This window comes from Dreissena polymorpha, unplaced genomic scaffold (genome assembly GCF_020536995.1).
Source record: "Dreissena polymorpha isolate Duluth1 unplaced genomic scaffold, UMN_Dpol_1.0 chrUn008, whole genome shotgun sequence".
In the NCBI taxonomy this organism is placed as follows: Eukaryota; Metazoa; Mollusca; class Bivalvia; order Myida; family Dreissenidae; genus Dreissena; species Dreissena polymorpha.
In genome coordinates this window covers 594,887-611,594 of record NW_026273322.1, presented here as the reverse complement: position 1 = coordinate 611,594, position 16,708 = coordinate 594,887, and the positions used below count along the sequence as shown (strand labels likewise).

The 16,708-nt window shown below is 33.2% G+C and overlaps 1 protein-coding gene and 1 long non-coding RNA gene across 2 annotated transcripts; one reads left to right on the top strand and one right to left on the bottom strand.

Moving 5' to 3' along the window:
- Window positions 1–1,930: 1,930 nt before the first annotated feature.
- On the bottom strand, window positions 1,931–14,948 carry LOC127863421 (V-type proton ATPase 16 kDa proteolipid subunit c-like). The gene is made up of 3 exons (XM_052402941.1): window positions 14,712–14,948; window positions 4,626–4,809; window positions 1,931–3,705 (listed from the first exon to the last, which is right to left on the bottom strand). The coding sequence occupies exons 1-3, from the start codon at window positions 14,782–14,784 to the stop codon at window positions 3,492–3,494; spliced, it is 471 nt and encodes a 156-aa protein (XP_052258901.1). The 5' UTR covers window positions 14,785–14,948; the 3' UTR covers window positions 1,931–3,491.
- LOC127863422 (uncharacterized) lies at window positions 5,975–9,600 on the top strand. Its single transcript, XR_008041048.1, has 3 exons — window positions 5,975–6,942; window positions 7,103–7,277; window positions 7,667–9,600. It is a non-coding gene; the product is annotated as an uncharacterized LOC127863422 (long non-coding RNA).
- Window positions 14,949–16,708: the final 1,760 nt, after the last annotated feature.

Below are 16,708 nucleotides of genomic sequence, written 5' to 3'. Positions count from 1 at the left end.
GAGTCAAAAACTTGGTCATCGGGTCACTTAGTGCATTTCAAGGATTTAGCATGGTTTCCACTCTGTAATTGAAGAAGTTTTCATCCCATCTTCACCAAATTTGGTCAGAAGTTGAATCTAGACAATATCTAGGTCAAGTACGAATATGGGTTATGCCGGGTCAAAAACTAGGTCACGAGGGCACTTGGTTTTTTCAAGCATTTAGCATGGTGTCCTCTCTCTAATTGAAGTAGTTTTCATCTGAACTTTGGTCCGAACTTTGGTCCGAAGATGTGTCTAGATGATGTCCAAAACCTTCAAACGGGCGTATCTTTTGACAGTTTGGCACTCTTGTTTTTTATTATTTCCTTATTTTATGTGTTGGTGTCTAAATTGCAATTTATATAAAAGTATTTATACAAAAATGTATCAAGATTAGGTACAAGTTTAACTGCTTACGTACATGAGCATTTCAGAATAAGTCATTGCTATTAACTTGCTTGTTGGTAATTTGTGTGTTTAATTGTGAAAGAATTATCAAATACAGGTTTAAGCTGTTTTAATTGTTAATTTTTGTCATGCAGATAGCTTGATGTAGAAATTACAGTGGTCTAGACTTTGTGTGTGCTTCAGGCCCCATGAGCTTGTTGCGACTTTAAATTTGTAATTCAACATTGAATTGTTCTAAAATGTTCATCATGGGAAGACAATGTGTGGTAACATCGGTCTTCCTACATTTACAAGGTCAAGGTCACACTTCAGGTTAAAATTGTACATTTTGTCTGACTACCCTCATTCAAAAGGCAATTTTAAAACAATATGTCTTAGTGACACAGCCTGTAGTGCATCACTTTACCTCAAAGTTCAAGGTAACATTTAATGGTCAAAGTGCAAATTGGGTTATATAGCAGCTTTTCCACTGTAATTTCAACATGCAATTATGAAATAACTTATCACAAGAGAAGAAAACTTTTTTGATGTAACATTCAACTCCCCAACTCAAAGGCAATGGTCAGACTTGAAGGTAAAAAGGCTTAACTTTGGCTACATAACAGCCTGTCTGGACTGTAATTTCATCATATAATTTAATAGATATGTCCAATATGTGGAGGGCGTTTAGTAACCACCTTCACATATAGAGGTAGGTCAAATTTAAGCAATATAACATATAAAAAGCTCTTTTTATAAAGTTATTTACAGGGTTGTTTTACTTGTCAACCTGCCTCCTAGCTCAAGTGTTTGTTTTAAACATCACATGCCTAATTTGGGTCTCATAATTACTGTAACTTCATGATCGACCATGCTCTAATTAATTTACTGTAAATGTTCACCATTTTGAGAAGTATGTATATGCAAACCATGAGCCACCTGTATTAAACAATAGTGGAAACACCATTCCTGCTTTATAGTTTAAACAATGCAGCAGGAGACAAAAATATTTCTAAACTGCACTATTTACTATTTTCACTCGTCCTTCAAACACATTACACATGCACTCGACCTTCAAATATGTGTGAAATAAAGAATAATTTTTTTACATAATTTATGATTGTTTATAATGGTGTACATTTGTGAAGTTTTATTAAAATCCATTAATTCCCAGGTATATGGCATAGTTCTGACGGATACAATAATTTTAAAGCTGTTTTATGACTATGTAACCTTTGATGGCCAAGTGTGGCGTTGACCTTTGACATAGGACAGGTGTTACAAAACACTTATGTTGATTAAGTTATTTTAAAATCTATCGATGTATGGAAAAGTAATGGCTGAGACAGGAATTTTTGGACAGACATCCAGACAATCAGTCTGAGAGTGTGTTTGCTATATGCCACTTTTTTCAAAGGGGGCATTAAAAGCATGTATATACAAGAGTTAATCATATCCTGTATCAATTGCAACTTGATGCATAAAATATGGCAATTGGAACTTTGATTTTGAAAAACACATCTTCGTAACTTCCAGTTTATTTGCACATATACAAACAAGTGTCACTTGAGACTTTCTAATATGAAATGATAACATACAGAGGAAAGGGGTGAAATCTACAGCGATGGAATGTAAAGTCACATCAACGCCTGTAACCTAGCAACAGGATTTCTAGCTAGCTATTCTGTATAGCGGCTACAGGCCACACCTCTGGTTATCACTACATAATTTGCCAAACATGATCAAGAAATCTATCATGATTTTGTGTCCTGTGAGTTTAAAATATCAAACTGTAGCTATGCTTAATTGTAGTTAACACATGTTACTTAGTATACGACATGTACAGAATTAATATAACTGAATACTTCGCTTCAATATATTAAAATATTGCTTAAAATGACTGGCCTTGATAAATGCTTTTATAATCAGTTTTTGAATTTTTATCACATAATACTATGTATCTATGTGTTGATATTTATTTATATGAATTAAAACGTTTTTGTGTGACCTTCAGTGTCTCCTATGGACTAATAAATGGACATTCAAAACCAGTTGTACAATAATCACTATAAAGAAGTCAAAAGATAAACTTGGATAGTCTCTAGATTAATAAATGTTTCAATGTAAAATGAAACATACAAATTATAACAACATGTTTCATTTAGCTGAATTCCAACAATCAAAGCATGTATAGAATATTTAACTTCACATTGTTATAAATGTAAGAATGATCCAAACAATTGAAATCTGAACAAAGTTTACAAAGAAAAATGTTCAAATAATTGTTTGACATTATACAAAATATAGGAGTGTTATTTGTATGAAAATTTACTTATCAGTTGTTTTCATTTATTACAATGAAGACTATTCTATTTACAAGAAATAACCAATATAAAGTATGATAACAAAACATGTAATGAAATTATAATTTACAACATTCAGTCAACATTTTTTTCCCACGACGGCTACACTGCCAGTCTCATACCCTGCTAAACTGTCCTATGGTCAATGTAAGATCGGACTGCTAGCATCTTGATGTATTCATTGAAGTAAATAACATTGACTTGAATAATTAATAAAATGTTGATGGATTAAGAATGTAAACAACTGCACCACAGTTAAATTTTTATAATTATTTGTTCACCATTTCTAGAATTCTATATCTTCTTTATCATCTGTTTTTATTTTACTTTTATATATACCATCTCTCATGCGCTTCTAGCAATTGCTGTCATATCCCTGAACAAGCAAAAGTTTTGAACTGGTTAAATTAGTCAATTATAAACATTTGTTCATATTTTATGAATGCCGGACAACAAAAACTGGAAAGTCTGAACTATCCAGAATCGGATATGAAGTTTCAATATAAGTGAGGAAATTTAACTTCAATTAATTTTTTTTAAATCAATGACTAGTAACTGTGACTTATGACTGATATTATGTCATTTAACAAAGCTATGATAAAAATTTACAACACTGGATATATTATATTAGGTCCAATTTGTGGCTATATTCTACAGAATTTCTTGGAATCTTTGTATTAACAACATTAAAACATGGTACACATCCTAGCGACGTATGTCTTAGTTCTTTGATTTTGTGGCCAGGATAAGTGCCACGATAAGTCCGTAAAGACCCAATACTTCTGCGAAAATAAGAATTAGGACCATGCCAACGAATAATCTGGGTTGCTGCGCAGTTCCTCGGACACCAGCATCCCCGACAACGCCGACGGCAAACCCTGCAGCCAGACCACTGAGCCCGACACTCAAACCTGCTCCAAGGTGACAGAACGCCCTGAAAACAAACAGAAAAAGAACCTGATACTCATCCTTCTATTACTTATCACAACAGCATAATTAATATTTTCTGCTATGCAACCATCTGTAAATAATTTTACATTTAACAGAAAGCCAGATTTTATTGTTTTATGTTTAATCTTTTTTTATTGCAATCAGGCCCCCACCCCCCAAAAAAGGTAAATTTTGTGACTGATGGAGAGACAACGCCATGCTATATCCCTCCACTTTTGGCTTGATAGAATAAAAAAATAAATAAATGAAGCCCAATATTTAAACTTAGAACTTCGCTGCGATGATTAAACGTTAAACCAGGTGAACATTACACAATTTGCATAAACTTCCTTCAATCTTGAGTGGCTTGAAACTGCTGTTGGGTATTTGCATAGTTTCTGTGTTTAAATATTTCCTGTTACTCATACAGCTTGCATTTTAACAGCCTCTGAAATGTTTTTTCATGCATTTTCATTTTTAAAAAAGTAACATGTTTAACAAGAACTTAGCTTTTTCAGGTTGTCAATTTTTTTTTAATTACAAAAATCAGTCAAAGTGGATGAATTTTATGCAATTTTGCCTGGTTATTACACTATTATTCCTGGGATACAAAGCCAGGGCTGTTTTTCAGTTACAGAGGATGGGGTCCACATGGCTCTCATTTCAGAAGGGGGAATTAGGTAGAAGCCACTTGCAGGACAATCCAAAATCCTGGAGAAAGATCAATTTAAAGGAAAACTGCATGATTTAAAGGCATTTATTACATGAAATGACATATTGTTATGGCCTCTACTGTGTAAAGAAAAAGATACCTTAAGGCAATCAAAAACACCAGACATCAACCTAGCCTAGTTGAGGTTAATGCCTCAAGCCTACCAGAAGAGGTCGTAAATGCTGTCTATACTGTTGGCACCAAGAGCCTACCTGAAGAGGTCGTAATTGGCGTCTATACTGTTGGCAATCAGAGCAGCCACGACCAGCCCGTAGATGGCGATGATACCCGCCATGACGACTGGGATGATGGACCTCATGATCAGCTCGGGACGCATCACGGACATGGCTGCGATACCCGTACCTGACTTGGCCGTACCGTAGGCAGCTCCTAGCGCTGAAAGTAAACAGGAATAGGATAGGGTTGTCACATGTATTGAAGTAACTCCAAAGATTGTCTTTAAGAGTTAATTTATTTATCAAGAAAGTCATGAGTCTTTGTGTAAAACATATATAGTGGATATAAGCTAACATTTATACATGTAGCTTGAATTAATTTCACATTACATGTAATCTTGGCCTAAAATATGTAAGACCCTTGTCAAAAAAATAACCCACTTTCATACCAAAACACACTTAAACCAACATAAAACTGTGTTTTTTCTGAGTTTTTCTCAGCGGAAGTTGGTTTTTGCTATAAAAAGCGAGTTTTATGTGCGCTAAACTGTGCTTAACTGAGTTTAAAGTTGGTTATTTTAAGAAGATGTGTGTTTAAGCGAGTTTTTTCTGTAAGGAGTCAGTTTTTTGTGTGTCAAAAGTGAGCCTTTTTATTTATGAGTTGGTTTATGTGTGTTTAAGTGTGTCTTTTTGTTTTATAAGCGAGTCTTTTACAACAGAAGTTGATCCTTTTTAAACAGAAGTGGGTTTAAGCGAGTTTAAATTGGTCTTTTTGTAAATAATTTGAGAGCTGAAACCAGGCTAAAAGACTCACTTTAACACACTTTTCAATAAGTTGGTATTTTGTTTTCAAATAATACTCATCAATGAAACAATAATTCTTCAACTAGGTCTTTGTTTCAAGTTTATAGCCATATATAATACAAGTCAATTGTAAAGGGGCTTTTTTACAGCTTGTTTGCCATTGTCCCTATTGTAAATGTGTGTGCTCCCCATAATTTTTTAGTGAATATTGGATGAAAATGGCTCTTTCAGAACATCACAGGTTCACAGATGGACAACAAGTATCACTGCCAAAAACTATAAAAATGATAAAACTTAGTTTTATACCTGAAAATGAAAGAGTTTGTGTTTTGCTTTGATTTTTTCTTTATATTTGTTTTTATTATAAACAATATCTTATGATTGTTTTATGTCTTAAAATTATTATTTTTTTTTTAATTTTAAAACAATCTTATATGATTGTTTATATTTGTTTAAAACAGGATTTACTTGTTAAATCTGCTTATTTAAATAATTATGGTATTGGAAACATTATTTTGGAAATAATCTATTAATTTGTGTACATAAGTTATGCAAGATTTTGATATTTTCATATGATACCATTATATCCATTTTCTTAATTTGCAATAAAATAATAAGATGCCAAACATGACCTGTGTTACATAAACAGTCAACAAAAAAACAAGACAATACCTAAAAACACCCCTTTTCACACCACTAACAATAAACAGATAACAATCGGTCAGGCATTCAGAGCTAAACAGGGTACTGATTATGAGGGGCAGATAAGGCTACTGATAGGGTTTGCCCAGACATAAGGCTGGAATGAGGTATAAGACTTTTGATTGGTTCAATTTTTTGCACAGGAAATTATTTGAAAACAACAACTTTTGAAAAACAAGCTGGTTTCAGCAATTTAATTGAGCTAAATTAAATTAACATTAAGACTTATACTTGTTCTGTAAAATGTATTGAAATACTGTCAGCATGAAGTATTGTGTGATGAAAACAATGTGTATTTTACTACAATTTGGAAATCAACAATAAGTTTGTTGGAAAAGAAGTTCAACTGCTGTTTTTTTTGGAATACTGAAGAACAGTTTTAACAGGTTTGTATTGTCATTTCTTCATCCTTTTTTTTATTTAGTTTACTGAATTAATTATGATCATTATTATGTTTATGTATTGTCACTGGGAAATGTAAATTGATAAGTTAATGTATTGCAACTTAAAGGAAAAACAACACAATTTGAAGCAAAAATAGATGAACATACACATGACAAAGTGTAAATGTTGTGTACAGTGAATTAATGTGGTTGTGTTTTATGATTATTGTCATCTTTATTGTTATTTATAGATATTTCTGGTTATTACTGAACAGATTTCTTTCCCTCATATTTTAATTTTGAAGGTTAAACTCTTGCCCCAAGAGCAAAAGGGGTAATCATACTACCTGATGTATGGACTTTTACACCAGGCTTTTACCCTGCACGAGCTGGCCAACTTGAGGGGAACTGAAGTGGGCAAACCTCGCCCTGTCCTTGAACAAGAAAGCTGGATTTGTTGAGAGGTAAAACTATACAGGTTATTGCATTTTAAAAGCGTCACAATTCTGACCAATGTGACAAATATTTTTAGAGTTTGTAATGTGATGAAAGTAAATTACAAGCCTTGGAAAATTACCAATTGTAAATATTTTGTCAAAACTCCTTTTCTTTTTTTGGTTCCAGAGTATCATTTAAGCTGAAATCCAGCATGAAACCAGGGAGGTGATGGCCATCGCACAGGCCATGTGCCGACTATTCACTTTCCACCAGCTTGTGACTTGCTCAATGAAGGGAGCAACAACTACAACTGGGTCACCAAGACCAAGCCTCCCCGCTGCTGAGAGAAATGCAATCATTGGTACTTTTTCTTCATCATAAAAATTTGAAGTACCAGTTATCCATATAGAAATTCAATACACATTCTACAAATATTTTTCAGATCACTTACTGTTTACAGTCGCATAAATGATCATTTTATTACATCATTTGTGAAAAGGGAGAGTTTTTATAATCCAAGTGACAGTTAACAATAGTTTTTTTTTTTATTCATGAAGACAGGGATTGAAAAACTTTGTCCGTGTCTCTAGTCACTGTCTCCAGGACAATCAGTAATAAACTCATTTGTATTGACTTCCTTAATATGCAAATATTTAACCTCTTTTTCTGGCTAGAGTATTTTCTATTTAAGAACAGATTTTGTTGTTTTTTTGCATGTTTTTAAAATGAATAGTCTATTATATTTTTCAGATGTCATAGCCAAAACCTTTGACAAGCCTCTGGTTGATGTTGAAGAAAAGATGAGAGGTTGTTTAAGGCATCTGCGGCTGATGCACAAGTAGACTGAAGTCTTTGTAAATAAAATGTGCTGTTAAAATGATTATTTAACCATTGTTTTCACTTTGTTATATAGATTTGCACCTGTTTCAACAACATTAACTTATTTTTATGCTCCCGGTAGGGTCTCATATAGCAGTTGAACTGTCCGTCTGTCTGTCTATCCGTCCAAAAACTTTAGCATTGGTCATAACTTTTGCAATATTGAAGAAAGCAACTTGATATTTAGCATGCATGTGTATCTCATTGAGCTGCACATTTTGAGTGGTGCAAGGTCTAGGTCATCCTTCAAGGTCAGAGGTCAAAATCCAATGGAAGAAACAAGGGCTGTTTGTAAAACATGCATGCCCCCCATATGGGCTGTCCGTTGTAGTGGCAGCCATTGTGTGAATACGATTTTTGTCACTGTGACCTTGACCTAGTGACCTGAAAATCAATAGGGGTCATCTGCAAGTCATGATCAATCTACCTATGAAGTTTCATGATCCTAGGCGTATGAGTTCTTGAGTTATCATCCGAAAACCATTTTACTATTTCGGTTAACCGTGACCTTGACCTTTGACCTAGTGACCTCAAAATCAATAGGGGTCATCTGCGAGTCATGATCAATCTACCCATGAAGTTTCATGATCCTAGGCGTATGCGTTCTTGAGTTATCATCCGGAAACCATTTTACTATTTCGGGTCACCGTGACCTTGACCTTTGACCTAGTGACCTCAAAATCAATAGGGGTCATCTGCGAGTCATGATCAATGTACCTATGACGTTTCATGATCCTAGACCCAAGCGTTCTTGAGTTATCATCCGGAAACCACCTGGTGGACGGACCGACCGACCGACATGAGCAAAGCAATATACCCCCTCTTTTGAAGGGGGGCATAATAAGCAAAGAGAGATAATTTCTATACCTGCCAAATGATAAATAGAAATTTTATTTCAAAGCAGCGCAGTAGGGGGCATTGTGTTTCTGACAAACACATCTCTTGTTTGTATTTATTCCATACAATCTTACTTTTTTCAGTTCTTTCTTTGTGTTCAATGTTATGTTATAACACTATTATATTTTATTATAACAATGCCATGTCTGTCAAAATAGTTTTATCATGCTGTGTATATGGATATATATGTAAAGTTTTATGTTTTATCGTTTAAAAAAGTAATTAGAATTTAATTTATGATATTTTTGTTCTTATCATAAAAAAGTTTTTCAGTTTTCAAGTGGGTGAAAAGTGGGTTTTTACTGAGCATTTAACAGGTTTTAAAGCTAGTTTTAACTGCGTTTAATCTGTGAAAAGCATACATTTAGCTCACTTAATGCTCAAATAAAAACCCACTTTTAACTCGCTTAAGAACAGGAAAAACCGACTTGATGTGTAGAAGCGGGTGTAAAAGCCAACATAAAGAAGGAAAACCTACTAACTTTTAACCAACTTAAGTTGGTAAAACTCGGTTTTAAAGTGTGTTTTAACTGCGTTTAATCTAAGTTAAGCACACATTTAGCTCACTTAACACTCAAACAAAGCCCCACTTTTAACTCGCTTAAGAACAGGAAAAACCGACTTGATGTGTAGAAGCGGGTTTAAAAGCCAACATAGAGAAGGAAAACACACTCACTTTTAACCCACTTAAGTTGGTTTAAGTTAGTTTTAGTTGGTTTAAGTTGGTATAAGAAGGTATAAGCGTGTTGGTTTATGTGAGTGAAATCCAGGTTTTACCTACAAAAAACCAAGTCGGTAAGCAAAAAGTGTGTTTAAAAGACACGCTTTAACCCGGTGCCAATACCGCAGGGTTTAACACGGTTTTAACACGGATTAAAACCGGGTTTTGCCCACTTTTTTGACAAGGGGAGCTCATAAGAACTTAATGAAAAAGAATAAAATACATTTTTGTAATAAAAAAAATATAATCATACATGCAACCCGTTCTGGATATTTAAAATAATGGACTGTGTTATCAACACAGATGCATTAACTTGCAAACAAATGTAAGATTCAATATGTTTTCCATGATTAAATCACAAAACTACGGAACTTTGAATATGACTGTGAACACGTCAGTCATGAAGAGTATTGTAAGAGTAAGTGCCTGTGGGTATATTATGTTATTTTATTGCATTTTTGTTCACACATTTCATGTCATTTAATTATTAATATTGTTATTTTACTGGTTTAATTTCCACATTAATTTGTTCTCGTTACTCTCAATAATTCACTTGAATGTACAAAAATGGATTAACTCTGCCACATTCTCTGCATGATAAGCATAGACATATTAAACATAGGATTCCTAAACCAGAAGCCTAACAAGACCCTGATGTGCATATATTCAGGGCTCGAAATTAACACTCGCACACTCGCAAAATGCGAGTGAAAAATACTGATTGCGAGTTAAGTTTTAAGCAACTAGTATTTTTTTGCGAGTAAAGAAATAGTGGAAAAAAAACTAGTAATATAAATGCACTCGACGTCATGAACGCTAAACCGTAGGTCAATTTATAGAACGTCTGAATACCTGTATGCGGAAGCGCGCACCTTGTATGTAGACTGGTATACTTATAGTACAGATACGCGGAAAGTATTGGTACAAAGAACGTGAAACAGTCAACTATTCACATTTGTTCATTGAACTTGAACAGACATGGCATCGAAGCCAAACATAATTAGTTTCTTTTTGCCTACAGATGGAAATAAAAATGCGAAAGATAAAGCAAAGTTAACCGTTGATTTGTATTTTGGTGACGTCGCATTTAAACACACGACATCATAGCTGGGTTTTTTTTTCAATATTTGAAAACCCATTAAAAATATCCCAAACTGACACTTAAACTTTGTTTTCTGAGTGAACACGACACACTTATATTTGAAAACAATACCCTTATGGTCCAAAGAACTAATATCTTTGTATGATTGCAGAAATAAAATGTGTATGTTAAGTACTTTTTATTTTGTTTTAATAGTACTAAATTAATTTCTAAACTTTTTTTTATGTTTCCTGCAAAATTTGTCAGACTGTTTTTGATTTTGCGAGTTGGTATTAAAGCTGCTCGCAATGTTTTGCAAGTAGAAAAAAAAGTTAATTTCGAGCCCTGCATATATTGATCGGGGTAATGCTTATTCACTGTCCAGCTTTAGTCAATGGTAGATAACTGTACAAACAAGTGTTGTATCTTTACAAATGGTAGTGTGCACTGACGTATAAGAATATGGTTCATGTTCCTCAGCTCTTTTTCTCTACAATGTTATTTACAACAGGGTTGTCTTGGAAAAATGATGAACCACATGCCTATGAGAAACAATTTATGATGTTAACAAAAATTTATTATTTAACATGATAATAAACGAAAGAACTTTTATAAAAATCAATATTGGCAATTTCATTTAGATCCATAAAATAATAGAGGGATTTAGATTCATATCATTAAAACACAATAATCACAAGTTTTTCAATTATTATATAAATAAATTCCAAAATTATAATATATATATATATATATATATATATATATATATATATATATATATATATATATATATATATAATCAACTTTCATTTAACTGTTTAACAAACATAAGCATGTTATAGCGTTCAAATAATCTGTAAATGTAGGTACCATTTTATACCTACATTTGAAATATTGGACAAGTTTATTTACTTATCAATATAAATGTAATCACATGTATGTTTAAATTTTACTAACAAGACCCAATACAGTAATACAACTACATGAAAACGAACGATTTACAGCTACGTGTAGCATGCCCAACATACAAGCTGATAAGTATCCATAATCTACACTTTGTATCAACATAGACCACCAGTTTCAGATAAGCTTCACCAAACTATCTCCCTTGTGTCAATGAGTGATGTGTGTACCCATTGAACCATTATCAAACACACATCACATGAATATTCTCGGTCTTGTAACCACCATTCTCTGTGACAGGATACACTTTAGTCAACAGGTGTCACCACTAGCAAGTTTCATTACACACCACCCTTTAAATGTCCAGTAAATGGTCTAGTTTATTCCTTTTTTACTTACCCACATGTTTTAAATCAAGTTTTTTATAGCTACAATTTCCAGTTTATTAATGGAAATTGGAAATTCGATAATGATAGCATTTGAATTTATTTCGCTGTGTTACAAGGACAATAAAAATGTAACTATTATTGAATTTGTCATTCATTGTAGTGATTACTATATATAATTTATCACTGAGGAAAAATTAAGGAAACAAATTTTAACTGACAATATTTTATTTTGGAGAGCCTAATATAGTCATGTGATGTGGATCATGTCGGAAAAACATTCTCCTTGACTTCACCTTAATCCCAGTTGAAACAAATTTAACCTAAGGCTGACCCCTGGCTGCTTAGTGCAAAAAGTGTCCCATTACTCATCTTTAACTAGTTTAGTCTTCTGAAAAAATGACCACAGGAAAAAATATGTAAACATAACCAGTGTTTAAATACACAAAGTGAAACTTTATTTCTAATGAAGTTTAACATTAGTTTCTTTCAGTGTGAAAATAACATTTTGTCTCATGGTACATGTATAATTTACATGTACCTTTTAAAACAACAAAAATTATAAATATAAACAATACAAAAAATTGAAAATGAATGCGAAATTGTTAACAAACTTTAAGTCTTTAATCTCATGAAGTAAAACCAAATTAGCAATCATCGATTTTACAGATTCATGCCATGGAAATCAATTATAAATATAATTTAATTTTTACAACCTATATCCACCTGGGCTGCAGCTGGATATTTCTATAACTTTTAGCAGTGCACAGACCTAAATACACAAGAAAAAAATCCCCAAAGATACCTAACACCCTTTTTCAGCATTTTAATTTACTTAATTATTGCCACAAGGTAAATTACTTAGAAGTGGACATATTCAATTTTGTAACAAATCATGTGAAACAATTCTACTATCAATGGAAATAAACCACAACTGTTTTTTTAATTTTTAGATTTACAAAAATATGCACATGGAGGAATTTGACAGATGAACAGAGGAATGCTCGTATTCTAAATAATAAATTAAGACATTATTACATGGGATACCTGTTACAAAGTTAAAGAGTTTCTTTAACTATTTCATATCTAAATTAGGTTGATGCAGACTGAACTCACACAATAATAGCCAACTATTTACTCAATATTAATTGTTATGGAAACAAATCATACTTTTCATCAAGCATGGTTTTGTTATACTGTTATACTGATGTTATATTGATTGTCTGACACCAGAATTGAGTTTCCACAGTTATAAAGTCAAATAAATGTATAATTAAATGGGATTAAGTAACTAAAATTCATTTGACTAACAGCAACAGAAAGCCATGGTTACAGGAAATTGATATTGCCAAGTCACCAAAGCAAATTGTGTATGATTTGAACTTATTTTCACATAATTGGACATACTTGAACTTTATCAATTTTCTGCATGTTAATGTGAAATAACCATGAACATTAACTATTTCATTTAATGAGGAAGTGAAAGTGATGTTTGTACAGACGGAGTAATTTCCATTTCCACAAATGATGTAAATTACAGCTAACTTATACACGGGTAGCGATTTTACAATATGACCTTTGATTGATGTACGCACATCACTGTGCCAGATATCCACACTTCCAATTAAAATATCACTTCTGATTATACATTTTTTTTAATCTTTAACGAGAAACATTTCAAACGTTCCTTGAAAATATTTGTACAGGCATGTGTTTAAGTAATTTTTCGACACTGTTTTTTTCCATAATTTGCTAGGATTCACTTTTTAACATAAAATTTTATTTACAAGATTATCGGGTTTATGATAAATTGGTTCAAGTATTGGATAAATATATATATTGGCCAGATCAACAGTTTGACAAAGTTTTATCAAGATTTGGCTTCTTCAGAGGTTACATTTTATAACACGCACTGCACAACAAGGAACGCTGGAAAAAGGGTGATGTCTGATACAGCTCACCTTGAGGACAAGTTGGTGGTTTTAGTTTTGCACTCTGACCTGTATGTTGATTATGTTTACACATCAGTATTTATCATTGTTAGAATCTGGCCACTTGAGTTTTTCTCACAGTATATTTTCAAATACGATTTTGACACAATTATTAGACAAATCACCACTTTTAAAAACTTTGTTGCCACTTGCAAAAAGGTTGGAAAGGCTATCAAGAGCAAAACCCGCGATATGTTCTTTTTTGCAAGATTTGTAACGGATAGATTAAACTTACTATGCAGTTATCTCCCTTACACATAAATGTTAACCATTTGGATTTCAAGGGTCAGCAACGAAAAAATGAAATTTAGTTAGAAAACCATAAGGTTGACTGGCACACATTACTTGTTTAGACCTACATATATGAAATAATCACAGCTGATTCTGATCCCTAAACACATTAGTTTTCAGGCCACCTAAAGGCACTCATGTCATGATCTTTATACCTGTAAGTATATACAATATTTAGACATATTAACCCAAAAAGAAACATCTGCCAGATGTAGGCTGTAGCACATGACCAGACCGCTGATTCATCTCTGCCAACTATTCAAAAACATACTAAAGGATCTATTTTTTGCATCAAGTTATTTGAACTACGTTGGAATACACAAAAATTACATGATTTAAGAAGGCAAACAAACATAGGGCGTTTATAAGCATGTGGAACTGACACTGAAAGAAATGCGTAATCAATAGAGCACCTTCTCAGTGGAGTCAGTGTACACGACACAAGGCACATGACATTGTCATATTTTTTATAAAACATATGTTTAAACATGTTTTAACTTGAATTGCTAGTTAATAAGTACACAAACGAACAGTAAAAATGAAGAAAACATCGATTTTTAAATGGATTTACTAATATTCGATAAAAAAAATATCGACTTCCGGTTGTCACAAGACAACTTTCATAATAAAACCATAATTTTCTTACCGCTAAATGCCATAGCTGCTGTCGCTCCCATAGCGCCGAAGAATGGTGTGTATGGTGGTGCATCTGCAGACATTTTGTTGAGTTTAAAGTTTATTTAATAAATAAATTAAAGAATAAATCACAGAACTATCACAATTCCTTAACTGACAGCAGAACTTAATTCCTCAGATCATGCAAACTCGTGACGTACCAAATCATGTGACCGGATCCGGAACTTTCACATCAACATAATAATTTGACATACGTCTTTCGATTGGATTGCATATAAATAGCAGCCAATCCAATATATCGTAAAACACCGGTAATATAGCTAGTCTTCAATAGCCTTAACGTATCCATGAAAAGTTATTACATTTTTTTACGTAGCTTTCTTTCCCAGGTTTTGACCCTTTTTTACTTATATCAATTGGAAATATAATGTCGAAGAAATTTCCCGCCAATGGATACAAATGAATACAATTATACTACTGAATTGGCCGATTAAAAGTTATAAAGATACATAATTGCGCTTTGCAACGATGCTCCCCGATTATTCAGCACGAAGCTATTGTAACTCAAAAAGAAACAACATATTTGTTTGTCAGAAACACAATGTTCTTTAATGCGCCGCTTTGATTTAAATAATTTTTTTATTATATCCCTTTAAATGTATTACTTCCCTTGTGAAAATGATCTGTACCTGCCAAATGATAAATAGAAATTATCTCCCATTAAAGCTTATTACTTCCCTTGGATTTTGTTACCTTTGACCTTGAAGGATGACATTGACCTTTACCTTTCACCACTCAAAATGTGCAGCTCAAATATCAAGTTGCTATCTTTAATATTGCAAAAGTTATGGTCAATTTTAAAGTTTTTTGGACGGACGCACAGACTGACACACAGACAGACAGACGGACTGACAGTTCAACTGCTATTTGTCATCCTACCGGGGGCATAAAAATCACCTGATACAACAGTTTCACACCCAAATCTCAAAATGTATAGAATGTTGGTGTGTCCCTTTATACTCCAAAGCGCGCATACTTTAAGGCTGTGTTCTTATATAAAAACCATTACTGTCATATTGCATTATGTGTTGCACTAATACATAGAATATCTTTTAATATTGGCATACAAACAATTAAATAATTGGTTTTACATAGGCCAGCATACCAGCAAAAGCTTTTTTAAACGTTATGCATTCCATCTGTCAGGATATCACGGATCAGGATATTAAAAAAAGATATTCTTGTTCATTTTAAAAGCAAACAAGATGTGTTTGTGAAACACTATGTCCCCGTATATGACGTTTGATCTTGAAGGATGACCTTGACCTTTACCCTTCACCACTCAAAATGTGCAGCTCCATGAGATACACATGCATGTCAAATATAAAATTGCTAGCTTCAATATTGCAGAAGTGACATTACATGAGCAATTTTGACCCATATATTTGACCTTGAAGGATGACCTTGACCTTTCACCACTCAAAATGTGCAGCTCCATGAGATACACATGCATGCCAAATATCAAGTTGCTATCTTCAATATTGCAAAAGTACTCATAAAATGAGCGATTTTGGCCACATATATTTGACCTCTGACCTTGAAAGATGACCTTGACCTTTCACCACTCAAAATGTGCAGCTCCATGTGATACACATGCATGCCAAATATCAAGTTGCTATCTTAAGTATTGAAATATTGCAAAGTGTACATTAAATGAGCGATTTTTACCCATATATTTGACCTTTGACCTTGAAGGATGACCTTGACCTTTCACCACTCAAAATGTGCTGCTCTATGTGATACATATGCATGCCAAATATCAAGTTGGTATCTTCAATATTGCAAAAGTTATTGCAAATGTTAAAGTTGGCGCAAACCAACAGACCAACAGACCAACAAACCAACAGACAGGGCAAAAACAATATGTCCCCCACTACTATAGTGGGGGACATAAAAAAACGTTTGTGGTATGTTTGGCGAAGAGATTACCTTGCAATTTTAAGAAAT